Here is a 27,642-nt window from a genome sequence, read left to right on the forward strand (position 1 = left end):
ATGTACCAGCAGGGTGGCTGGCCCTTGTGAAGGCCAAAAGAGGGTGTCAGATTTTCTGGAACTGAAGTTTCAGACAATTGCAAGCCAGCATGTGGTTGCCAGGAACAGAACCTGTGTCATCTGCATCCTCTCAGCTGCTGACCTGTCTCTCCAGTCCCTTTGCCCCCATGTTATTTTTAAATTTACATTCTTGGGCCTGGCGAGATGGCTCAGTAGGTCAAGGTGGTTGTCCCTAATGCTGACAACATGAACTGGTCCCCAGGAGCCCCACATGGTGACCGGAGAGAACCAAGTCTTACAAGTTGTACTCTGACCTCCTCATGAGCGCCACAGCAAACTTGAACTCTGCCCACCCCATCCACAAGTAAATGAATAGACATAGAGAGAGAGAGAGAGAGAGAGAGAGAGAAAGGAAACGTTCTTGTTGAGAGGTGTGACTGAGTCGAGTGTTTTTCTAACAGATGAACATCCTTGGGCTTGATTACTTAGAACTTGGGGGGAACATAGTAAATAAAAAAAAAAATGTTCATCTTCTGAGCAAGGGGAGTCAGTAGATTCTGAATTTGTATTCCAGGTCGTCTCTCCCAGCTGCAATGATGACGTCACAGTGAAAAAGGATCAGTGTTTAGTTCGATCATTTATTGATTCTAAATTGTGAGTAATGAAACACCTAGTAATGATTCTCAGGAATGGGGCGCAGTGATTGGCTGCCCACCATAAAGAGGCTCACTCGGTGAAACTCAGAGGCTGTTATTTACCGTGTTCATGTAGGGTACCTTTAGCTGATAACTTTTATGTAAAAATAGCAATAAGTGACAACAGTATTTGTAATTAAAGTCTATAGTTTTTTAATTGAAAATTTTCATATTTTTATCTTGTGCTATTTCATATTATGAATTATAAAGCCTTTTAATAGACTTTTATTAGTAAAATAAGTATTTTCACTTTTTATTTTAAAAAAGGCTTTTTAGAAACTTTCCCTTAATTTAAATTTTTATTAAAACAGTAAAATTAATCATATATATTTATTAAGTTATTTTCTATGAAAAATATACCTTAATATGTATAACCATAAAAATATTTTAGGAAATTAACAAAAATTAGGAAATATAAAACAAACTAGGTGTTATAATCTATAAGTATTGAGATGACCTTGTTTATTGAAACCAGTGTCTATAGGAACATTGTATATTTGGAAACAGTGTGAGTTTGAGGCTCTCAAATGAGAGTACTTGTTTACATGAAACTGAAAAGATACAATTTTGCCTCTAAGGCTTTTCTAAGGATCAGAGTATATATAGCCTTTGACTTTTAAAGCACTGACAAAATAATTTTCATTTTTGAGGACTTAAGTATGTGTTAATGTAGACTGCTTAAATGATGTTTTTCATTTTAATAAGTAGTTCTCTGTTTTGTTCTTTTTCATAGTTACTCTATAGCAAGAAAGGACATTAAGGAACTAGACGTTCTCAATCTACCAGAATCTGAGCTCTGTGCTAAGCCAGGTAAAAGAAAGCAGAGTCAGTGTATTTCATGGGAAATAGCAAACACTGACTAGTGTGTGTTACCGTCTTAGCTGTTTGAAATCATGTCCCCAGCTGGTGGTCCGTGGGCTGCACGTGGCCAGAACAAAATCAGAAACTTAACCGAATGAGTGCTTTTGCCTTTCCTTGCCTTGAGGCTCGGTTGCTGGGTCTCTGACTGTGAGCCTCAGAGATAAGCTGCTGGACACACCTGAAGGATACTCTGGCTTGATGGCTTTTTTTTTCATGTCTCAATAAAAATGTTTGGTTTCTAAATTTTAAAAAATCAACTGCATATTTGATCATTAGTATGTTTTCTTTTTGAGGGGTGCAGAAGGGTTGTGTCTGTATAGAGCCTGATTGTTCTGCAACTCATTATGTGGCCTCGAACTCACAACCACCTGCCTTTGCCCCCCAACTGCTGGGATTAAAGTCGTGCACCACCATACCTGGGCTGACTATTAACATTCCTGGTAGTGGGGCTGCAGAGATGAGTCGGTGGTTGGGAGCTCTTCTTACTCTTGCAGCAGATTCAGGCTTGGTTCCCAGCACTCACATGGTGGTTCACGGCCATCTGTAATCAGTTTCAGGGGATTTAATGCCACCGGTGGCCTCTAGTGTGTACATAAATGAATACAGGAAGAACACTCACACATCAAATAAAAATAGATCGTTTTTTTTTCTAAAAGGCTGTTTCTCATCTTTGCCAGGCTTGGTGTCACTTAGGAGGTGGTGCCATTAAGGTCACAAGTTCCAGGCAAGATTGTGTTATATAATGACACAGGCCCTGTCTCCTAACAATAGACAAACATAAACTCCTACAGAGTCTGTAATAAAATCTACACGATCTTCTGACTCACGAAGCACCCTGATTTCCTGTATCGTTGCGAATGATGGCTGGACTTGGGTTGAGCCCTCAGACTCTGAATGGTGTACATTCCATGCTGTTTATTCATTCCGTAGCAACTGCTGAAGTCATGTTTCCTTTCAGGGCTTCGAAGGGCAAGCGTCTTCCTAAAAGCTAGAATTGTCCCCGATAATTGGAAAATGGACATAAGTGAACTCCTTGAGTCCTCCAGCAGCGATGATGAGGAGGAGGGCCCGGCGGAAGAGCGTGAGGAGGGGAAGGAAAAAGAGGCCAAAAAGGAGGAGGAAGAGCTGGTAGGTTCAGTTCTCTCGTCTTGTTTGCTTGTTTGCTTGCTTTCTAGTGAAAATAATATCTCTGGTTTTGCTCTCGGTTGTTTGCTTTTGTCTGAGACATTTCTTGGCTTAATTTGATTGAGGACTTGTGGCTTTTTGGCTTTGAGTGTAGTGTATAAATCAGGGCCTGTTTTCAGTGTGAAGTTACTAAAAAGTACTTTTCAGAGTTAATCTTTGGGGAGGGAGGTGTCAGATATTTTTACGTGTTTGCCAGTGGTCAGTGTGTGCTGTAATTGTTACCATCCAGCTTGCAGTGAGACTCACAGGTTAACTATCCCAGGCTGGACCAGCTAAAATGTGGGGCAGGGGTGGGGCGGGGCGGGATTTGAACCTAGGTCTTGGTTTTCCTAACTTAGAAACCTTTTAGGGGGTAAATAGCCTAATTATACCCAAAGAAAAACACACTTAGCAGCTTGACAAGTTATAGAAAAAAAAATGTAGATGGTGTTTTTATTCTTTGTAATGTTGCCATGTTGTGCACACTATGATTATAGATTATAGAAATCATCCACGGGGTTACCATGGTTGCTCACATGCTGTCTGTCTGTGTATTCACCAGTGTTTTGTTAAATGGGATGAATTTTCTAGTGTAATTTTAGTTGTTGAGAGGCAAAACAAAGAGCATGAGTTTATGGAAATCGAACACCTATTTGAGCGTGAAAAATTCTGCCTTGAAAATGTGAGATGCTTTTGTTTGTTTTACGTGCACACGTGTGAGCTTTTGGAATACCACAGCTAGGTTTGTGTGTGGGGAAGAATATAAGCTGGCTCTTTCCTCTGACTTCCCCTGCAGCATTTGGCTTTTTACACTCTGAAATCAGAATGGCGGTTCATACTTACAGGCTGCCTACAGAGTTACCATAGTAACATGCTGTTGGTTTTAAGTGAGCATGCTCAGAAAGACAGGAAGGTTTAGCAGAGGCTTGGCAGGTTGCCAGTGGAGGTTTGCCAGCTGCTTTGAAATGGGCTGTCTTTCTCTTCCTTTCATGTAATGTCTGATTTTTATGTGGAAGAGAATGTACGTAGTGCTGTGTGGCCCTGCGGATGCTGTGACCTCAGAAGGGACAGCAGATATTTGCCAATCAGACTGACATGTCCAGACCCTGCACTAGTAGAAGGGGAATCTAACCGTTTTGCATTTGAAAGGAAATGCAGCACATAGGTAAGACTTTTTTATATATATATTTAGTTATTGTTTTGGTTGACTAGAAATGGGATTAAATACAATTTTTAAGTGTTGATTATATGGCTGATATGGGAGAGCTCTTAAGCAAGCGTAATTGTTTCTTGTAAAAGACAGTAGGAATCTATTTTTAGAAGATTAGAGGGTACAGGGTATTTTTCTCCAACATAAGGTAGCTTTTGGAATGACTGTGATGAAGCAGTCTGGCAAAAATCGGGATTTAAAATCTGAATGTTAGATGTGATGTCTGAATGTTATCTGTATTTAGTTTTAGGTTGTGTGTTTCAGGGTAAATAGGCCACATTTTCAGGGTGTGAACTGTTAGCAGTCTGTGGGTTAGCTTTTGGATTTTTATTGAACATTAATTAGGATCTTATATTGCCAAATGCTGAAAAGGGGGTTAGTCTCTTTATTTTTGCTAATACTTTTAATTGGCTTCCCTTCCAGAATGCATTTTTCCTATTCCTCAAAAAATACCCTGAAATTTTAAACAAAGGCTAAAAAGAGCTTTGTAAGAAGTAGCAGAGGTGCCTCTAAAACAGTAAACAGTTTCCGTGTTGAAATGACTAATTCTGTAATATTGTAATGTTTCATCCAAGTTGCTAGTGATAAAATGCTAGTAAAAATGCACAGAGCGGAGGCTAAAATTTGCAGATAATAAGCAAAGAAAAATTAAGATAAGGGCACTTAGAAAAATGTCTTCTTACAATGTGTTACTTAATGAACTTGCTAAAATTTATTGAACATGGTTGCTTTATTCCTACTAAAAAACAGCAACAAAAATCACAAACTGTAGGCATGCTGTATACAGTTGGTTCTCAATTATTTTTCAAATGCTCATTTTCAAACCGTATGGTTTATTGACACATGCTTGTTGTAAAGTAGTTCTCTGGCCACCTTAGTGGGGGCTTTCTTCAGAGAGATTTTGTTTGTTTCAGGGGGAAAAAATCAGCTGCATTTCTTCCTCTTGGGTTTGAGACTTAGTTGCTGAATCATTCTCACTTGTCTTGAAGAATAATTTTTAAAACAATTTAACATGCTCATCAGCCAAAAGATGCTTTTAAACCACACACAGCAAGAGGAGAAACCTGAGTCTGATATACACTGCCTGCTAATCTGAGGAGCCAGGGCCTACCTGGCTTAGTCATTATGGGCCTTTCCCATACCAGTGAGGTTCACTGTTGTATTACATTACAGATAATAACTCTTTCTCAGATGAAGGGATGCTGGGCTTCCTAGGAGGATGGAACGCTGCTTCGAGAGGACCTAAAGATCCTTTGGAACATTCTGTGACCCATAAGAAAGCACGGTCTGTCATCAGCCAGTGTAGGCTAGCGAGCATGTGCAGCAGAATCACACAAGTGTTAGTGTTTCTGCAGTGTGAAGGAGCATGTCTTTGCAGGCATTACACATGGTGCTTCGGGAATTTAAGCATCAGTGGGGGCAGCAAGGTTTGAGACCCTGCAGCTCTCTTTACTTAAAATACTAAGTAAAAGTACCTTTTACTTAGCATTTTATTTCCTTCTCATAGGACACGTCAGGCTTACATTTCTTCCACGTGAGTGTAAGCAGTTGTCTCATGCTTTGCCTGGGAAGAGACTTGAAGATGGGGCAGGAAGACTTCCTGTCTGTATTGTTAATTGCAACACATAATTAGGCTGAAAAAAACTCCTCAGAGATTTTTTTGGGTGTCTTATTTAAATGTCTTTGTTAAGAAATTTTATATTAGAAAAGACATTACTAGATTTTTTTTTAACCTTTGAAGTTTATTAGAAAGTCCAGATGAGTATAAAATAATGACAGGAATTTATTTCTCTTGACTTAGGTTTATATTGAATAAATGTAGAGGAGTTTTATAAGGATGAGATGTTGAAGATTATCAAGAGGAAATTAAGCAGTTTTAGGCTAAATCATCATGACTTTATCAGTAGGTTTTGTGTATCAGATTTCATGCTTAACAGTGAAAGTGAAAATTAGTGATTTTTTTATATGAACTGCTCTTTTTAGTTCAATGTATTGTAATACTCACTTTCTTAATTGAAACTTTTGTAGGGATTACCATATTTAGTACTCAGGATGATTTTCATTATTGTAAAAGTCATAAGTGCTTGATTTTTTTAATTCCTACGAATATGAATGTTAATTTTTTTAGTATTTAAATCAAGTGTCATCTGTATCAATCTATGATCATGTAGATTAAAGACATTTGCTAATGATTATTTGAGATCACTTTGTATATAGACTCACAGTAAATTGCCTGATAACTCAGGAAAACTATAATGTCAGTAAAAGCTGAAGATTTTAAATGTAATATAGATATCAAAGCTAATTTTAATAACTATAATTACCAATTAAAAAAAAAAACTTTAAGTAGATCTGAAACACCAGCCTTTATTGAATACCTTAGATATCAGCTTACATTCAAATACAACAATTTGCTTAAATCTAGACTATTAAACAAGGAAATAAAAAAATAACAGTAGGCTGGAGAGATGGTTCAGGGGCCAAGAGCATGGCTGATCATGGAAAAGACCTTGATCTGGCCAGTTTGGTTCTTAGCGCCCTCATGACAGTTTACAAATTCTCTTAACTTCAGCTCCAAGGGATCCAGTGCCCTCTTCTGGCCTCTTTGGGTACTGCATGCATGTGGAGCCCTTGTATATGCAAGCAAAAACATACATACACATTAAAAAAGAGTAATGTCTTTCTTCTTCTTCTTTTTATGAGTACACTGTTGTTATCTTCAGACACCAGAAGAGGAAATCGGATCCCTTTACAGATGGTTGTGAGCCACCTTGTGGTTGCTGGGAATTGAACTCAAGACCCCTGGAAGAGCAGTCAGTGCTCTTAACTGCTGAGCCATCTCTCCAGCCCTGAAATCTCTATTTAGGAAGACCTAATGAGTTTTGAAAAGTCTTCACTATTTTAGCATAAAACGTAAACAACACTAAGTTTACATAATGTGACTAATGAGATTTATACATTTATTCGCATAAATAAAGTACATTTTTAAAAATAGTTGCTATGTAGAAGAGGTGTTCTATTGATTGGTATGAATGTCTTTGCACTATTTGAATGCATGGTGTCTGTGGAGGCAGGAAGGGGGGTGTCAGATCCCCTGGAACTGGAGTTGCAGATGGTGCTGGGCATCAAATCCATGTCCTCTGGAAGAGCAGCCTTAACCCTTAACCACGGGGCCATCTCTCCAGCCCTCTAATACAGCTACATATTAAACAATGTTTTATGTAATCAGTGTTTATTTTTGTGGTCCTGTACGAAGTTTGAGTGACAGTAAAACTTGGTGAAAACTAGCTGGTAGTTCACGCCCTTACTCTAACACCTGGGACACAGAGGCAGGAGGATTTCTGTGAGTTTGAGGCCAGCCTAGTCTACAGGGCGAGTTTCCAGTCAGCCAGGTCTACATAGAGAGCTTATTTATGTTGAAAAAAATAAGCAAGCACACAAACACATAAACGGTCTTGATGAGAGTGCTGCTGTCACATCTTGATGATGGCACTGTATGGACCACTTCAAGTGGACAAAGAAGTCATTGGGGTTAGTTAACTGTTGAGACTGAAGAGTCACACCAGTATCTTAAGTGGGACGGTTAGCTCCTAAAGCAGCATCTTGAGGTAAATGTATCACATCCTTTGTGCTCCTGGAGGTGCTTTACATGTGTATAACCCTGAGGGATGGTATTCCTGTTGATTTAGGATCAGAGTTAACTAGTGCTCCAACTATCACTGGGTAACTCAGTGTTTACAGTCAAGTCATCTTCTTTCAGTGTCACCTGTCTCAACTCCGGCTTTGGAAAGAGACCTCTACGTTTGTGGTGGGAGCACATTGTCAACTGCATGAGAGTAGACTTTGGACCTAACAGCCTGCTCTCCTTTCCAGGCGCACTTGTCAACATGTGTGAGACTCTGAGAGCCAAGTCCCTGGGGTTCTGCTCTGGATCAGAAATCTTAGCCTATCAGCTCCCTCTCCTCCTCCTGGAGCCTATTCCATTCTGTTTCCGCCTCTCCTGCCCTCCCATTTCTTCCACTTGTCTGTCTGTCTGTCTGTGCTTACTCTTTTGTCTAGGCTGCTCAGTGGCATAATTGTCCCTGACTTGTCATTTTGTCACTGTGGTGTGTCTTGTCCTCTCATTACAACCAGAACAACTGCAGACAGTCACCAGAGACCATTAGCCAAACAACAGTATGTCTTATCTCATCTGACACCTTAGTAGCATTCAGATGACATGACATTACATTTGTTTTCTGGTTTACTTCCCAACTAAATGATAGAATGACTCCGAATCTCTATGTACATCTCAAGGTGTCTCTTGGCTACAGGCATTTATATAAGACCGTCTGAAATTTTTTTCTTGTTTATAGTATTGAACTCAGTATGCCCACAGCTTCTCTTCCTAATTTATTTTAGTAAAAGCACCACACCCAGTTGCCAGATATGCAGAAGGCACCTTGATTCTTTTCTTGGTCCTTCCCACTGAATCCATTCAGACACAAACCCTTTGTCTTAGCTCCTTATTTTGCCCATGTCTTTAGTTTATGCTCGGCCACCGTTGGTCCAGGCTGTCCCTGACTTTCCCTAGACTGGTGCACTAGCACATAATGCACCCTCCTCCAGTCTGTTCTCTGCACTAAATCTGAAGTTTGTTTTTTCAACAGAAACTATATGTGATCCCTTTGGGAATAAATAATTTTAGGGCACAAAAGAGGGTTTTTTTTTTTTTTTTAACTTTTTACTTGAAATATTTCTAAAGCATGTTATATAATACCATCTCTTTTCCAAAGCAGTGTACTGGGCATTACTTCATGTCACATTTATTCCAGGTTTATTTATTCAGGAAACTCACTGCCCTCAGGGCTTAGATCTTACACAAATATTGCCAACTAAATTTCTAAAACTTATTTTTCTTTTGTTTCATAGTTATTTATGTTCATTTCATTTGGGTAAGAGGAGGCAGTCTTCACAGAGCGTGTCTCAAGACTCTGACCATTCAGGTCCTGGGGCTTGAACTATGCATGTGAGACTTGGTAGCAACCCACCACCATTAATCCCCCATGAGCCGCATCACTGTCCCTGTTTATTTAAGGCAGGAGCTCTAGAAGCCTAGGCTGTCCTGGTCCTTGCTGTGCAGCTGAAGATGACCTTGAATTCCTCGTACTTTTACTTCCCAAGCTCTGGGATTACAATTGCATTTTGCCATTTCCTGCTCAACTACTTGTTTTTGTGTTTGAAACTTTGTAGATAGTATTTTGCTTTGTAGATTGTTCATTAAAGGTCAGTTTTCAACTCTCCCTCCCTTTCCCTCTCTTTCTCCTTTTATGGGATGTGGTGTTGCTATGCTGCCTAGGCCAATCTGGAATTCCTGCCCTCATTCGTTTCTTAAGATTTTTCTTTTAAAATTGAAGTCATTATTAACTCTGAGGAACTGTGATATGTCTGTTGTATTGGAACGTTTGCCTCCAGTAGAATATACCTTTCCTTATCACTCCTGCAGTGTGTATCTCTGTTAGGGTATACATTCTGCTTGTTTTTATAGACGTGTTGGTTTTAAAATGCAAACTGCTTACCTTCTTATAGTATAAATATATGTATTTAAGAGATTGTGTGTGTGTGTTACTGTGGATGAAAGTTAGATACTCTGTGTGTGTGTGTTACTGTGTCTGGAAGTTAGACACACTACTCCATTGTTCCGTCAAAGCATACTCCCTAGCACTCTGTCAATTACCCGGCACCTTCTCTATTTTCTAATTTTTTCTTATGAGGAAACACTCAGGTTTCACAAGTACTTCAGTTTTTGTTTCCCCTTTTCTGTGTTGTAAATGAACACAAGGTGTGCCTGGGACTTTGTTTTTTCTCTTTCTCCCCAGGGTGCCGTGGCAGCCAGCAGGACGGAGCATGGCCCATATTAAACCCCCATCACCTAGTTTGTGAAGGATGAATAAGTTTGGATTATGTAAAATCTTTGGAAATTGCTGTGTGAAACAAGTTGTTGGACTGTTGTTCAAAGTTAATTAGAACAGTCTTTGACACAAAATACCTCATTTCGTACACAGTGTACTCTAGGTCCTCTCTCTCTCTCTCTCTCTCTCTCTCTGTGTGTGTGTGTGTGTGTGTGTGTGTGTGTGTGTGTGTGTGTGTGTGTCGAAGTTTTTAATTTTTTTTTCCTCTGACCACCTTGGGATAGTTTTCGGTACCTTGCCAAAGACTTCTTGTTTAAACCCTTGAATCTTTTTCAGCCCATATCAGATGAGCACTGGTTTTGGTACTGGTTTTTGTTGTTATTTTATATATTTCTTTTCATTCTGAGCTTTCATGAATTGACTTCTGTTCACCCTCTTACTCTCACATCCATGTGTCTCAGAGCTCCCAGACCCCACTTAGATACTGCTGGAGCTCCTTGTTGAGTGTAGCAGTGAAGTGTCGGCCTTGTGCTCAGGTTTGTCTTCTCACTGTTCAGTAGCACCGGATGGATGCAGTGAAAGCTAAGCTAGTAGTGATGCTCATCAGTAATGGCAGCACTGGGGGGCAGAGACGTGAGGATAGCCCCAAGCTTCAGGCCAGCCTCCAGTTTTGAGAATTTGGATACCTTCTGGATTTGCAGTCTGTAAAGTAGATTTCCTAGCTAGGAAACTTAATAGCAGAAGTGAGGTGTGTATTGCTTCCTTTGTGGCCGGTGCCTGTAATCTCAGCACTTGGAGGATGGGCCCTAATTCCAGTTTAGCCTGGATTACAGAAGGAGACCCTGTCTCAAAAGACACTGTGTTATCTCCCCAATGAAGTGTTGTGAAGCCCATTGTCACTAGAATGGATGCTGTTTCTGAATGAGCATTTGTTTTCAGATGTTTGTGGCGAATGTGAAGATGAGCAGCTTTGCCAGTCACCCATGTCGTAAGAGCAGCTTCAGCCATTCTACCCTCCCTGGCTTTCTTGGCTTTCTTGCGGAGCATTCCTTTTTTTACTGGCCAGTGTGAAACAGTGAAGAAAATCTCAGCTCAGTTGCAAACATATCTTTTCATCACACAATGGTTATCTAACGACATGCCAGTCATCAGAGATTAAAGCTGCGTACAAAAGCAACTTTGTCTCAAACTCGTAGACTGCCAGCACTGGTAGGCATGGAAGAAAAAAACCAATCAGCAGAGCCTCCTGGAACTTTTCTCCTGCTCTCTCGCTCCTCTCCTTCAGTGCAGGGCTGATCTTTCCATCACCAAAAAAGCAAGACTAACAGCATCCTTCTCCTCTTTCTCCTCCTCCTTCTCCTCCTTCTCCTCCTTATCCTCCTCCTCCTCCTCCTTCTCCTCCTTATCCTCCTCCTTCTCCTCCTTCTCCTCCTTCTCCTCCTCCTTCTCCTCCTTCTCCTCCTTCTCCTCCTCCTCCCCCTCCTTCTCCTCCTTCTCCCTGTGGACTGACTGATGGCATCCTCTCCTTTCCTGTTCCTTTATTTCATTCATGATTCATGACTGAAAACTTTAAAAACACGAATCTAATCTCTTTACAAAATGTCATTTCTATATGGTACCAAGTTGTGGCTCTTTAGCTCATTGTGACAATTAGCCCTTCCCTAATCACAGCTTTTTACTGCCAGTCACACGGAAAGGGTTTCTTTACTGTCACAGCAGCAGCCCCTCCCGAGCAGAACTGGTCATGCCCCCTCACAGTCCTGCAGTGTACACTTACTACAGCATATAATACCGGCCTCTTGCGTCTGTCCACACCACTCGGCAGAATCAAAGCAGCCAATCAGAAGGTGCCATTTGTTCTCACTTCCATCCACAGTGCTCCTGCACAGCTCTGGAGTGATGATATTAACTGTCAGTAAATACTTGAACTTAATCTGAAGACATAATACTTCGTGTCAGAAAGATCAGAGGCTGGCGGTGTAAACAAATGCTGTGCTGCCATGTGCACTATAGATAGCGGTGCTCGTTCATGTAGACAGGGGCTCTGCATCCCTAAGACCCTCTTCCTTGCTCTGACAGTTTTACCGAGTATATAGTTACCCTTGATTACCTGAAGGGAAGAAGTCTCACAGTTCAGAGAATCCTCTACCTCTCCTCTTCCTACCCTTACCCACACTTAAGTCCTTGAGAGGTCTGGAGGTGTGGGACGGCCTGGGCAGTGACAGCCAGCAGCAGCCACAGCCCCGGGTCCCAGGGGGAGGCGCACTCTAGTGCATGTAACGCAGCTGGTAAAATTACGGCAAGGAATTCCCGGTCCAACAAAAAGATTTTAGCTTTTGCAAAAGCCGTCATGGTAAATTTAAAACCATCTTTATAGCTGATTTATTTTTGGTCGAAATTTTCTTTCAAGAAAATAGGTATATGTAAATTGAATTTCTTACTAATTTTGTCTTTATATCTTAGAACTATACCTGAACTTAAAATTTTGTGGCATAATTCTTCAGAGCCTAGACTAGTTCTTATTATCCACTAACTTAATGCCCATAAACTATTAGTTTTTAAGCTGTAAAAGTCTACACTCAGCCTTGAAGACTTTAGGATAGTCTGATACAACCTTATTTGTACCACGTTTGTGGTCAGTGGGTTGATTTTTGTCTGCTTGTATTGCGGAACAACTTGTATTTTTGGTTTTTATTGAGATGGAATGTCACTATGTAGCTCTGGCTGTTGTGATCCAGGTTGGCCTCGAACTTACAGAGATCTGCCTGTCTCCTATGTTTTATTATGTATTTCATTTCACTACATGTTGATTGATTCTGGTTATATTATAGCTATTAAACTTAAAGGACAACATAATCCTAAAGTGCCTGTTGCCTTTTAGGCCCCGAATGATCAATATTTATTGCCTGAACGTTGCTTTTCATCATGGTTCTTAAAAGGCAAAAGTTTGAATTATTCTCTTAGACCCATAGAAAAGGTATCTTCTAAAGACAAGATCCTCTATATGGAAGAAACATTCGTGTTTTATTAGTTTTTTTTTCTTTCTTTCTTTTTTTTTAAGGTATATTTATTTACTTTATGTATGTGAGTACACTGTAGCTCTCTCCAGACACACCAGAAGAGGGCATCAGATCCCATTACATATGGTTGTGAGCCAACATGTGGTTGCTGGGAATTGAACTCAGGACCTCTGGAAGAGCAGTCAGTGCTCTTAACCACTGAGCCATTTCTCCAGCCCCAGTTTTTTTTTTTTTTTTTCATAGAAATGCTGAATTTTAAATAATTTCTGTGTCAGGTGTGATGTATGTCTTCTGTCTCAGCACATAGCCCATGACAGCAGGATGGTCAGTACTGCAAGGTTACCCTCACCTACAGAGTTGAGGTCAGCCTGTCCTGCTTGTGACCCTGTCTCAAAACAAAAACAGAAAAATTATAAATACGTGTAGTTAATGTACTAGCAGATACTGTGTTTTTATAACATGTATGTGCGTGCACATGTGTGGGTTGGCATGCATGAGGTGGTGGGACCCAGGAACTGAACTAAGGCTGTTAAGCATGTTGGTGTTGTCCACTGAGCCATCCTGCCAGCCCAAGAATGGTTTACTTTAATCCTAATAATAATATATGAGAACTACTAGATTTGTATAATTAGTACGTAGGTACACTTACATTGGTGGGTTTTGGAAATTTATCTTTTATAATGGCACACCCGGCACACACGACTAGGTTATGTGTCAACTCTTTGCTAATAATTCTTTTTGTTTTACTTTGAGGCAGAAGTAAGATGTTATCCATCCTTTCGCAATTGTGACAGGATAGTGCTTTAAGTGCTTTACAGGGTCACGGTAGCAAATACAGACCAAGGAAGGCAGCAGAGGAAAGCAGGCTGGGGAGAAGTCCAGAGCAAAGTACAATTTGGATGATTTACTTAGATGACTTAAAATTAATATTAAAAAAGTCTCATCTAAACAAAAAACTTTTGCCACTGACTTTGCAGCCTTTGCTTATATTCATTCAATGATACTGTTTTATATAAAAAATACTTTTGTCATTATTGTGTGTCTCCTGATATATTTGTATGAAATTTTGTTTCTCCCCCAGTAAAGTCAAATGAAGTAAAACAGTCCTCTTGCTCCATTCTGGAATCTTTTTCTCTTGATTCCTGTTAGTCTTTGGTGGGACTCTAGGCGGGGTCATAGAGGAAGGTGGGCTGAAGGGTAGAGACTGTCCTACAGTCGCAGCAGGTTTCTGTTGTCAGACGTGAGTTAGGGGCTAGGGATGCACTCAGTGGTGGACAGTTCCTGAGCATTTGGGAGGCCTAGAGTTTGAATCCCAAAACAGCAAAAAAGCCAAAGCATTAAAGTGTGACTACCTGGCGTTCACACTAACAATGATAACATGGTGCCTGCCTTTACAGCCTGAGGAAGAACTCGATCCTGAAGAGAGGGACAACTTCCTTCAACAGCTTTATAAGTTTATGGAAGACAGAGGTATGTTGTTTTTAATGGCTTTATGTTGCAGGTATGTGCATTGATTCTGCAGTATTGGGAGTGCCTTACATTCCAATGAAAGCCAGTGAACTCATAACCTCATGCATAGTAATTTATGGTAAAGTGCTCATGGAAAATAAACTCACTTGATCCTTGGTCTCCTTGAGCTGAAGAGAACAGACATCAGGCTCTGTCTGAGTGGGAAAGGAGTTCCAGTAGCAGAAGAAAGTTTTATAAATCATCACACTCTGACAGGTTTTAGTCCTAGAAAGTCTTTGCGTAATTTGGCTCTAGACAGTCTGTGGCTTTGAGAAACCTTGCACAGAAGCACAGCAAGGAAGGAGCTGCAGCCTTCCTGCCTCACTTGCTCATGCTGTAGTGGGCCACAGCCGGCAGTCTCAATTTTTAATTGTAGCCATTTCTTTGGCGTAGAGGTAACTTGATTGACTGTAGAAGGGACAGACTCCTATTTCAGAGAGCCCACAAAACTGCACACAGAACACAGAGGAGAAAGACTCTGTGTCCTGTGTGGGTTAAGGACCTTTTAAATGGACATGTCCAGTGAATGAATTTTGTTGAATTAGAAGTCAGTATGTTTACTTTCAAATTAGTATTTTCATTTGACTAAACACTGTATTTTTCCTTCCGACATTAAAAAGGTACTCCAATCAACAAACCACCTGTCTTGGGCTATAAAGATCTCAATCTCTTCAAACTCTTCAGACTGGTCTATCACCAGGGTGGATGTGGCAGTGTAAGTATACCATTGCTCTAGAGATACGTGTTTGTGCCTTGAGAAGGCTGGTTGCTTGAGGTTTCACTGGTGTAGCATTTCCGTAAAGAACACAGAACACTAGTGTGACAATTATTCCCTTTGACGGTTATTAACAAAAATCTTAATTTTCCAGATTGACAGTGGTGCTGTATGGAAGCAAATTTATATGGACCTTGGCATTCCAATTTTGAATTCAGCTGCATCCTACAATGTAAAAACTGCTTATAGAAAGTAAGTAGTCCAGTTTCATTAAAGAACAAATATTATTAGCAAGTGAAGCTGTTTGGGCAAGATGTTCTATAGTGTGACACACTTCACATAACACAGCTTCCATGGCAAGATTTTGTTTGTTTGCTTGGTGAGTTTTTGGTTTTGTCTTTTGCCTTTTTGTGGGGAGGTTGCAAGGGTAGATATGAAGAGATGGGGAGAGGAGTGGGATTGGGGTGCATGTTTTCCAATTCACAAAGAAATCAATAAAAAATTAAGCCAGGCAGTAATGGCACACAGCAACACTCAGGGAAGCAGAGGCAGTAGGATCTCTGAGTTTGAGGCCAACTTGCTCTACCAGAGTGAGTTACAGGACAGTCAGAGCTACACTGAGAAACACTGTCTTGAACAGCACCTCCCCACCCCGAAATAATCATTTACAGGGAACGGCCTTCTTTTAATGCATTAACACTGCAAACAAGAGCCAGAGATATTATAAGTTTAGACTAGTGGGAATGTGGGGTGAGAGGTATCCTGAGTTATTCACTTCTGTGCCCCACTTCCCATGTGATGCTGACTTCTTCTCTAAAGTACGAGATGGAGGATGCGCATCGTCTGAGACCGTCTGTAGTTTCTAGTCATGGCTCTCAACCTTCCTAACTCTGTGGCCCTTGAATGTGGTCCTCCATGCTATGGTATCCCCCAATTGTGAAGTTATTTTCCTTGCTACTTCATAACTGTAGTTTTGCTGCTGTTACAAATCATAATGTAAATATCTGATATCAGGACCTCTGACATGGGACCCCTGTGGAGGGGTGGTTTGGCCCCCACAGGGGTTGAGAACTGCTGGTTTAGAGCAGTTTTGTGGGGTGGCTCAGGCTGTGGTTCCCAGGGTAATATTTTAGTTGATGGTATTTTTTGTTTGATTGCGTCAAAGCCATTTACTAATGATGAAGCCTTGTGTGTTTAGGTATCTCTATGGTTTTGAGGAGTACTGCCGTTCTGCAAATATTCAGTTCAGAACTATTCACCACCATGAACCAAAAGTAAAAGAGGAAAAAAAAGACTTTGAAGAATCAATGGACGAAGCTCTAAAAGTGGCCCAAGAAATGCCTTTAATGGACGTAAAGAGTGAGCCCGAGGAGAATACAGACTCAAACAGTGAAAGCGACAGAGAAGACACAGAACTGAAGTCTCCAAGAGTGAGTTCCTACAGTTTCATCTGCTTCAAGCATTAGCTTAAACATTTTATTGTGGTCATTTAAATATATGTGAAACTATTTGTGTGGAAAACCTGGTTTAGGTTCCAGTATTTAGTAATGTTGCGGCAAGGTTGTTAGAGCGGTTTCTCTACGGACAGTGTATCGCTCTCTCTACCCGCTTCCTTTCCCAGTATGAAAGCTCACGCCTGTAATCACAGTTCTCAGGATCCCAAGGCAAGAGGCCCACCATGAGTTCAGACTGGATGTACAGTGTGGTCCAGGCCAACCTGACCCACAGCCTGAAACTTGTCCTAAAACACCAAATCAAACACACACACACACACACACACACATACACACACACACACACACACACATCCTTTTCTGTTACAATCTGTTCAGATCTTTGTTGTCTGGCTCAGTCCCTCGCACTTTTCTTCAAGTTTCTTGCTCAGATGTCTCCTCAGTGAAGCCTGCACTGGTTGTACTGTTTGCTATCTTTACCATTGCTTCCTGCCTCCTTTCTTATCCTTCATATCTGGGATCTACCTGCTCAGTCTAAATTGATTTGCTCTCTTTTCCTCTCTCTGTACTAAAGTTGCATCCTATGAAGGCAAGGATGAGTGTTGATTTTGCTCATTGACGAGATCGCAGCCTTCAAGAATAAGGAAGTACAACACATTTTCAGGAAGTAGTTGAATGAAGTACCTCTGGGTAATTCCTGTGCTCCCAAACTACTGAGCTTCCTGTAAATCTGTGTGCATACTGTACAACTTTATTGCATACACTGATTTTTATTTTCCCCTCTCTCGCACCCCTGCCCCCTGTATTCCTCTTCATTGATTAAAGTTTTATGAAGGATTGTCATTCACTGTTATGATCCATGCCCAGTAATTGCTACATAACATGATTTATCACTTTATGGGTTGCCACACTATCAAAGAATTTTCATTCTTGTTTTTAATTTTGATTTTTGAAACATGGTCTGTGTATTATGTATCTCCAGTTGTCCTAGACCACACTGGCCTCAAAGTCACAGACCTTTGCTAGCTTCAGGTTTTTTGCAAGAGCATCAAGCACTCCTAACCTCTGAGACATCTCTTCAGTACCACAAAATCCTATTTTTAAGCTGATTGTTCTGTCATCTAATAAGTGAAATCTCTTTGAAAGTTTTGTTAAGTTGTTTATTTTAGTTTTGGAGAGGGACTCATGTAGCCCAGGCTAGACTCAAGTCACTGTGTAGCTCTGGATAACTTTACACATTTGACCATCTAATTTCCATCTTCCAAGTGTTGAAATTATAAGAGTGAACTCTACCATGCCCCATTGACCTATTGGGTGTGTGTGTGTGTGTGTGTGTGTGTGTGTGTGTGTGTGTGTGTGTGTGTACATCTCTGCAAATGGGAGGATGTCGGATGTTTTGCTCTCTCTTTTACTGCCTTAGTCCTTTGAAACCTGGCCTCTCACTACCTGGAGGTAGGTTGTGGCCAGCATTCCCCGTGGCCCTGCTGTTTTCCCCTGCCCCTTCCCTAACTCCCAACACTGGTTGTGAATGCATGTGTGTGTTATTTAAAGGCAGGTGCAGGACTTGAACTCAGCTCCTAGTGTTTGAACAGCAAGCACTCTTCGATGCTGAACCACTTCCCCAGCTTCTTTTAATTTCTTTTAAATTCCTTTCAATTCAAAATAGAGGAGGGAGGTCTTCTGCCATCATATTAGATTGACCTGAAGGAAAGTTTAAAATGTCTTGAAAAGGTTCACCAGTTTCACAGCTCACACAGAAGATGTTTGCTACAGGCTTCCCGAGACAGGACTAGTAACTCCTGTAATGCCATGGTTGATCTTGGTACTTATTCAAAGAAATCTCACTTAGTAGTTAGTTAATTTTTATATGTATGTATATGTTTCAATTGTGTGCTGGTACCCTCAATGTCCAGAAAAACATGTTAGATCTCCTGGAGCTGGACTTAAAAGCAGTTGTAAGTCACTTGATAAGGAAGGCATGCTGGGAGCCAAACTTGGGCCTTGTAGAAGAGCAGCCAGTACTCTCCACCCCTGAGGTATCTCTCCAGCCAAAAAGCTCACTTTGACGCAATTAGGTCCTTAAAACAGAATCATATAACTATACTGATATCTGATTTTTTAAGATTTATTTATTTATTATATTTATATGAACACACTGTAGCTGTCTTCAGATGCATCAGAACCCATTACAGTTGGTTGTAAGCAACCATGTGGTTGCTGGGATTTGAGCTCAGGACCTCTGAAAGAGCAGTCAGTGCTGTTCTTAACCATGGGGTCAGCTTTGCAGCTTCTAATATTTAATTTTTATTGTAATAAAATATATCGATATTTAAGTTTTGTTTTAATACATATGACTGGAGATCCAAAGGCCATAAGTTAGGGGGTAGATTCATGAAGATTATTATTAGTAATTTAAACTTTTAAAAAATTGTGTGTGTGTATGTGTGTGCACTCGAACTCGCACACACATATGTGAAGGTCAGGGAACAATTTGTGGGAGTCACTTTCTCCTTTCATGACCATGTGAGTCTAGGTCATGAACTCAGGTCATCAGGCTTGGTGGCAAGTAGGTACCTCGTCTCTAAGCCATCTTGCCCGCCTAACATTACCAGTAGGAAATTCTGTCATTGGCATATAAATGATTCATTTAAACCCTTATCATAATGAACAAGTATAGGGTTGGGGATGGAGCCCTGGAGGAGAACCTTTGCTAAGCATGTGCAAAGCCCCAGCACTGCAAATAAAATGGAGTAAAACAGTGTTGTGGGGTGATGGGTGCTAGATTCCAAAGCCAGAGATTTATATCGGTTATTCTTTTACTTGAGAATGGAAGAGAATAATCCTGTGAGGTAATTAGCGTTCAGATTCTGATGTCAAGCTGGGGGGGGGGGCGGGGGACAGCACAGTCACTGCTGTGGAGGCTTCACACATGAAGGTGTCTTTCTTGTAGCGTTGCCTCTCTTAAAGCCTTTATCTCTTCTACTAGGGGAGAAGGAAAATTGTTCGAGATGCAAATTGTATTAAAAAGGAAATAGAAGAAGAGAAAATTGAAGACAAATTCGTCAGAGATGATATAGAAAATAAGGATGCTGATGATGACTCCGACATAGCTGAGAAGAAGGAAAACGAGCTGCTGCTCGGGAAGAAAACCACACCAAAGCACAAAGAGAAGAAAATTCAAAAGCAGGAGGATTCTGAGAGAGACACAGATGAAGAGGAAGAGAAGAGCCAAGAGAGGTACATTGTCTTATGTCTGTTCTCCAGAGGCACCTGTCTGGGGTCCAGCCACACTTTGTTCCTGTTTAGAGATTCAGGTGTGAGGGGATGTCTTCTTATTGGGACTTCCGTTCCTCTTGTCTGATGAAGGTGAGACACATTGTGAAGATGATGTGTATCGCCTTTCGGGATTGGAGAATATACTGGTCGCACCATTTTAATAGCACTTGTGCCCCAAGCAGCGGCCTCAAAGAAGGCTGCGCCACCCAGTCAAAAGAAAGGTCCTGCAGTTGACAGCAGGGAAGGGAGCTGGAGAAAATGGAGGAAGTGGACAAGAGGAAACAGCGACAGCAAAAATTCCATTGTAAAAAAGGTACAATGTGGGAAAGCTAATAAACACACGGGTGCACAGGACAAGGAGACGCTTCTGTGTGTCAGCTTGACTTCAAAACTTTTCTTTTTCAAGTTCTGTATTAGAGAATGTGGCATGCACCCCTGATTCTAGTTTGGAAAATACATTCTTGCCCCACATCTCATCAATAAAATCCAGCTTTTTAATGTTCATTCTATTCACTGTTGAGTGAAAACTATTTTTCCCAGGTATTAGACTTGCATGATTTGAAGTGACTTAAAAATAGCCCCAAATGAGGCAGTTGAGCTAGATGAAGGTAAAGTCGAACCTAGTGGGTCGTTCTGCACATATGATCAATGAATTGACTAATTTTTATGTGTTACTAAAAATCAAGTTTTAAAGCAACAGCATTGCGCTCTTACTTGAAAGTAGAAGCTTTTCTCCCGTTGATTTTTTTTTTTTTTTTAGTGATTTTTTTATCACATGATGATGCATTTTCTCAAAGTTTGAGATCTTTCCGCTACAGTCGGAGAAAGGATGAGAGCTGACGCTCTGTAACTAACCCACTGGAGAATTAGCGGTTAGAGAAGTAGACACTGGCGAGCAGGAGAGGCCTCCGACGCTGAGTGCGGCACAAGACTGAGCTCCTGTCTGTGCGCTAGTCTGCATTTTAAAAGTTGCATCGCAAAGTAGATTTAAAAAGTGGCAGGAGGTATAGCTGGGAGCCGCAAATGATGGGCATAGTGTTAAATATTTAGACAGTGCGTTAAGCAAAGGTCAGCTGCTCAAACGCTCTAATTAATAATGAGTCTGTACACAAGTGTAGCTAACGTTCTTCATACTTAATACATAAATGGAACAAACACTTTAGAGCTAAGATTCAGCATTTTCCCATGCAAAGCAGAGAATTCCATTTTATTAGATAAAAGTTGAGTGTACAAACACCAGCCGGCACATAGTGCCAGTCTGTATCAAGGCTCATGGTGATTTCTGTTTTAATATATTTTCTCCAGTGTTTACAATGATTTCTTCACGACATTTATGAGAAGTGTTCCTGAAGAGCAAATATTCCCAAAGCAAATTAGCTATGAGAGCTTCGGTCATGTACCAGGACCTGAAAAATGCTTACGTGTATACTGTAGACCCTCACGGCCCCTTAAGACGTCTCTGAAACTCGGAGACCCCCAGAACACCTGTCGCCATTGAGGCGTGGTGCGCTTCATGGATACGGTTTTAAAATAGTGCTGGACTTTTCATATGAACCCTCTTCATGTTTAATTATTGAAACAAAAGTTGCTGGGGAGGAGTCAGAAATAGAAACCAACGGACTTGCAAAGCTCTGTTCTACCATTGCTCCTATTTAGCAACAGCCTCATTTAAAGCAGAATCCAGTCTGAGAGAGGGTTACTAGGGAGAGCCTTTCTTCTTAATGTTACCCAGCAAATACTGTCTTGCTAAGAACCGCTGTAGAGTGAGAAGACAACACTGCTGAAGCAGACTTAAGATAATTAGTCGCGAGAATTTATAAAACAGCTATAGAAAATTCTCTTAACTAAGGTGGCATTTGAATGAACCCCAACGGCCATTCTAGGGCACATGGTTTTGACTTTTGGTTTAAAATGCTTTATTTATTGACTCTGCAGCATCATTGACTGATTATTGATTGGCCTTTAAAAAGTGTAGGTTTACCTTTGTGCAATCTTTACATAATAAACTCCTTAGGAAATAGTCCATGAAATCTTCTCCTCCTCCTTCTCCTCCTCCTCCATGTCACCAAGGTAAACTTAGGTCGTAGAGACGGGACATGCTGGATCTCAGTTCTTATTTTGCCCTCCATTAAGCTATTAGTAGCATTACCGATGTTGTAATTCACCACAGGGAAGAAACCGAAAGCAGGTGCGACTCGGAAGTCGAGGAAGACGGTGAGGACGACACAGAGCCCTGCCTGACAGGAACCAAAGTGAAGGTCAAGTATGGACGAGGCAAAACTCAGAAAATTTACGAAGCCAGCATCAAAAGCACCGAGATGGACGACGGGGAGGTTCTATACCTGGTGCATTATTATGGTTGGAATGTCAGGTAAGCAGTAAAGCTCTTTTAGGGGGGTTATAAAAATAAAAAAGAGCAGTGTTGTACAGAGCCTTTGTGTGTTTACAAGGCACGCCTTGGTTCTAGATATTTCAGGACTTTGACTTTTAGACTGCTTTATAAACTTTCAGTGCTTCCCACTAGAAACCAGCAGGATCTGCCCTTGAAACAACTGAGTTTATTACTCTTTTATTGGGAGGCAGGCCATAAGAGGTGAAGCCATTGGGCATACTGTCAGGGCAGTGGCTGAGTCTGTGAAAGCTCAGGGCCGCACCTCAGGAAACAGGGATGTGCTGTCACGGAGCGAGGACACAGCTCTAGGCTGTGCAGGCCTCGGTTTCCTCTCTCAGAAGTCAAGCCACTGTCAGCACCGCAGGAGTTTTGAGTTGGCTACGTAATTAAAATCTGTGTTGGGTAGAACTTGGATTTGAGCTTCTGTTAATGTGGTAGGTTTAAGGAAGTCTTTGTTCAGTGCTGACATAGTCAGGAAGCTGATGTCATTCTATGATTGGTTTTCTTAATCTTACCTAGGAGAGACGACTAGATCAAAGCTAATCCTATAATTGGTAACGAAGCAGAAGTGACTCATTAGTCAAGGGGAAAAGATGTTTTGCCATTTTTGTGGCTTGGACAGCGTCCCCTGGTTTTTCCCTGTGTTCAGACATGATTAGGGAGTTGTCTTCTTTCTGTTTTGACCCTCCATGAGCATGGAGCAGACTTGTCTGTGAAATTGGTTACCTTCAAGGGAAGGACAGCTCAGTCTAGCTGTGAGAGTCAGAGCAGCTTAGAGCAACACTGAGGCTCCGTGTTCTAAGTCCGACTTTTCTCTTAAGCCTTTTGAATGTGGGCTGCTCTGGGTTGGTGTGGAGCTATACCACTGCATGCCTTCTACACATTCTAGGTGTGTGCTCAGTTCCCTCCTCTCCAGATTGGGGGATTTGAGTTCTATATTAATGAGTTGTAGAATTATAACCCCCATGCTACTTAGCCTGCAAAATGCATAGAACGATGCCTAGCGCATAGTAGGCGCTCTGTGTCAACTGTTAGCACCACTTTAGAGGGTTTTAACTAAGCAGAGTCCTGATAAATTGGGGAGAGGGACTACTTCCCTACTGTGGCAGCTGCAGCATGTATAACCATTTTCCCCTCAGATTCAAGTTTGCAGCCACCTCCTCTGTTGTGTGCAATCCTACTGCGTTTCTAGAATTTCTCTTTCCTGACACCCTTCCCGTGTTCGTAGAGGTTTTTCTTTATGACTCTACCTAGTAGTCTTTTGTCATATGCTGTTATAATTCTGGCTTTCAAGAAACCCTTATAATTTCTAGATAATTTAGTCCTATTTCTAAAATGGGAACATCTGTGTGAGAGGAGCCCTAATGTGGCTGTTAACACCTGCCTGACCTGTCACTCAGACCAAGCCAGGGAGGACCATGCTGAGTTCCTCCAGATAGGCCTGTTATTTGTTTTTGGTCTGATGCATCCTGGGAAATTCAGAGTAAGATGTTTTCTTTTTAGTCCTAAATCACATATACATCTCTCTTACTGCATTCAGAAGATTGTATTTAACTATATAGTATATATATTTTATGGTGCCTGGTATATTAGTAGGCCCTCAGTAAATGTCCAAATTAAGAAATATTGATATGTAAGGCATTATTAGCCATCTCTGTTCCAAAGGGTTTAGCTATTGGGTAGTCTGCGAGCAAGTGACTTTAAGCTGTATATCATGGTATCAGGGCAGCTAAAACCTGCACACACTTGAGCCATGTGCTCTGCACTTCTCTATGGCAACCAGGTTGCAGTGTTACTGAATGCTATGAATATCTGCACTTGTATAATTTAAGAAGTGCTATTTAGTTCTGGACAGTTTAATTGGTTTGTATATTAGTAATGGGAAGAATTATGTTGAAATTCAAGTGTAGACAATGTTTTGCAGAATGGTACAAAATTTTGCAGAATTTGAGAAATGAGTCTTCAGTTTGGGCTAAAGAAAACACATGTAGATTTAAAAAATTAAATTTAATACAAATATCTCTAAACATCAATCTTAATAGTGACGTATTTCATAATAAAGTTTTACAATAGATTCTAGAGCTCTAGGGAGGACAAGAAAACGGGACTTGATAAATGGCTGTTATTTGAAAATTGACATCTTTGTATTATCAGTAGAATGAATTCTAGAGTAAAATCTGCTTAGAAGTTCAGATTGTGAGAACTGAAAACCAAGCAATTCAGATAATTTAGAATTGGGAGTTTACCTACCTGTCCTCTCTCCAAACCCCGAAGAAGCTCTTTTCTACTCCTTGTTGTTGTTATTGTAGTTTTAAGGGTTGGGGGTTCTTTATTCAAATTGGAGTTTCTCTGTGTAGCCTTGCCTGTCCTGGAACTCTCTGTAGACCAGACTGGCCTTGAACTCAGAGATCTGCCTGCCTCTGCCTCCCAGTGCTGGGATCAAAGGTGTGAGCTAGCACTGACCAGCAGAAACTGAGTTTTTGATTTCACTCTCGGAGTGCGTGTTTATGTGCGTGTGTGCGTGAATATATTTCACATAGGGTATCATTGTGAAAGGTGAACTTTTTTCTTTAAGATATGATGAATGGGTAAAAGCTGACAGGATAATCTGGCCCTTGGACAAAGGTGGACCAAAGAAAAAACAAAAGAAGAAAGTTAAGGTATGTCCATACATTCATAACACTTACAGGTGTGGGAATTACTCATATCTTTTTATTTAGATTCTGTTTTTAGTAGTTTTCCCTTTATAGGAAAATAAGAAAGTACAGGATTTTCCGATGTGCTCTTTGCCCTGAGTGGGTATGGTGTTATGTCCTGTTGGCCTCTTACCTCACAAGAGGGGTCCATTATGTTCTAGTGGTAAACACCCACAGTTTACACTGGGGCAGGTGTACATCAGAGGTGAAAGACATCGCTGGGTCTCTGTGCCTTTAGTAGGTTTGGGGAGATGTGTAATGTCATTATCCATCCTTAGAAGCACACAGAGGACCTCATCACTTTGGAAATCCACTCTTCTCTTCCCTCCATCCTCACAGTGTCAACCCTGTCTGCTGGTCCACTGTACACTTGCCCGCCTTCTATCCGGTTCCTGCTATAGAGGTCTGCCTAGTGTTTTGTCTGTTTCTGATGCCTTTCATTTCCTCTGCAGGAAAAGAGGAGCCAGGGGGAGTGTTTCTGTTCAAATGAATAAGTTAGAGAACTGTTCTAGACTTTTCTAGAAGCACATACTAGAATTTTTACATTTAAATTAACTGACCTTTTTGTTCTGGAGTTAATAGATTTTCTTAGAGGAAATGGAATGTTCATTTTTGAAAAACCTTGACCTTTCTCATACATTTTATTGTTGTTACCCAGAATAAAGAAGACGGCGAAAAGGACGAAAAGAGGGATGAGGAGAGACAGAAGTCCAAACGGGGAAGACCGCCTTTAAAACCTACCTTTTCGCCAAACATGCCATACAGTTTATCTAAGACGTCAAACAGTGAGGGAAAATCAGGTATCAGAAATGCCCATGGCTGTGTAACAGGCAGCACACCTCTGTCTGGTGAAACAGAAAGGGCTCAATTCTGCCCCTTCTGCATGAATAGATAGTTTATCTCTGTGTGTACATACACATACACATCTGCATCACTGAACAATGGGACACATTCTAAAAGGGCCTCATTACTGTACAAATGTCATAGAGGGCGCTTACTGAACTAAGGGGCTAGTGTCCCTCAGTGATGATCGCTTAAAATAGGGCCACAGTTATATGTAACCATCGCTGACCAAATATAACTGTGTGGCCCAGAGTGGTCACTCGGTGAGAGTCCTAGCAGGTTATCTTGGTTTATGAGCTGACTGATTGAAACTTCAGAATTAAATTGGTAGCTAATACTTTGTGAAATATTTTAGTTTAAACTTGAGTGATGCCAACCCAAGGTGCCGTCTATCATAAGGATTTTAGATATAACCTGTGTGCTGAAGGGAAATGAAGCAATCCTTGAGTCCTACTGTGTGCTGGGCTCTGCTTCAAACCACGTGATGCACCAGTGTCTCCTGTAAGTTCGGCACCTCTAGCCTGTCTCAGTGGGAGCTGTTGAGCACAGGCTAATGGGTACAGGAGTGCTTGGTGGTGAGCACAGCTGGGCAGATTTTCTCTGCTTTAATCGGCCCTTCACTTTCCTATCGTTTTTTACTCTGAAATGTAAACGGGTTTAAATGGTGGTATTATAAAATTGCTCTCCTTGGAGAGGAAAACCACTAAAGGACAGGCTTACCATCTGCTGCAGTGTGTATGCCATTGAAAGGGTGTCTTTCCTCCTCCTGCCACCTACTGGCAGGTTACAATACATACAGGAAACCGTACACATGCAAGGTTTCTCAGGAGGCATGTGCTGGTGCCGTGTGCAGCCTGCACAGTGATCCACATCAGGGTCACAGAAATGCATAGCTGAAGAATGTTTGAATGTGAGGAAAATGGAATTCTACATTACATTTTTACCAAAACCACAAAACCTGTATACTTTTTGACGTAATCATTCAGGGGAGCAAGAAGATGGCTGGGCAGGAAGAGCACTTGCAGCTCTCGCAGAAGCCTGGGCTTCAGTGCTCAGCACCACATGCTTTCCTAAAGTCTGTGCCCCAGCTCCACGGCATATGTGTCCTTTTCTGACCCCCATGGGCACCAGGCATAGATACAGTACACTATATACACTATATACAAGTGGATGCTCCTATTCATCAAGTAGTAATTCTAAAAGGAGAACCAACAGCAGAAACTGGAAAACTTTGCCTAGTGGAGGTGCACACCCTTAATTCCAGTACTTGAGAGACAGAGGCAAAGAGATCTCTGAGTTTCAGGGATGCCTGGACTCTATACTGAAGCAGGACGGGCCATACACTGAGAAGCTCGCACTGGCTTTAAGAAAAAGGAACACCTTCAGTGTTTGCTTTTCCAAAATTCTCTAGGAAGACTGTAAACAATGTGGAGGTAGTTTTTACATTGTGTAGTTTTATAGTTTTGGACTCCTGCCTAAGTATCTTAAAGATTCTCTGACAGAAAGCAAATAATTTGTCTTGCCTGTTCTAAGACCATTTAAAGTATGGAGAATTCATAGTGCTCATTTTAATCCAGACTAATTTTAGGTAGGATGTCATATTCCTAAGATACAAAGTAGCTATTCTTTGTAGTAAGTCAGGTCAAATCATTTAACATACTAGCTTTGTATCTTTGTTTCATGTTTTTCTTTCTTTGTTTTTTTTTTTTTTTTTTTTTTGAGACAGGGTTTCTCTGTGTAGCCCTGGCTGTGCTGGAACCCACTCTGTAGTCCAGGATTGCTGGGAACTCAAGAGATCCACCTGCCCATGCCCTGCCTCCTGGGCGCGGGAGTTAAAGGCGTGTGTCACCACATCGTTATTCTCACGCACGGTCTGACGATGGCGTCACTCCTTCTCCTCACACTTTAGCACAAAT

General features: G+C 41.1%; 1 protein-coding gene across 2 annotated transcripts in view; it reads left to right on the forward strand.

Annotated features, from left to right (window-relative positions):
* ARID4A (AT-rich interaction domain 4A) overlaps window positions 1-27,642 on the forward strand; it is a 64,535-nt gene that overhangs the window by 25,935 nt on the left and 10,958 nt on the right. For both annotated transcript variants that reach the window (XM_080922489.1, XM_080922490.1), the window contains exons 9-19: window positions 575-654; window positions 1,429-1,505; window positions 2,515-2,684; window positions 14,239-14,311; window positions 14,971-15,065; window positions 15,220-15,317; window positions 16,264-16,495; window positions 19,506-19,756; window positions 21,966-22,166; window positions 24,763-24,847; window positions 25,542-25,683. In XM_080922489.1, coding sequence (XP_080778615.1) covers window positions 575-654; window positions 1,429-1,505; window positions 2,515-2,684; window positions 14,239-14,311; window positions 14,971-15,065; window positions 15,220-15,317; window positions 16,264-16,495; window positions 19,506-19,756; window positions 21,966-22,166; window positions 24,763-24,847; window positions 25,542-25,683 — 1,504 coding nt within the window. The remainder of the gene's footprint in view (window positions 1-574; window positions 655-1,428; window positions 1,506-2,514; window positions 2,685-14,238; window positions 14,312-14,970; window positions 15,066-15,219; window positions 15,318-16,263; window positions 16,496-19,505; window positions 19,757-21,965; window positions 22,167-24,762; window positions 24,848-25,541; window positions 25,684-27,642) is intronic.

The sequence above is a fragment of the Micromys minutus genome (genome assembly GCF_963924665.1).
Source record: "Micromys minutus genome assembly, chromosome: 1".
Taxonomy (NCBI): Eukaryota; Metazoa; Chordata; class Mammalia; order Rodentia; family Muridae; genus Micromys; species Micromys minutus.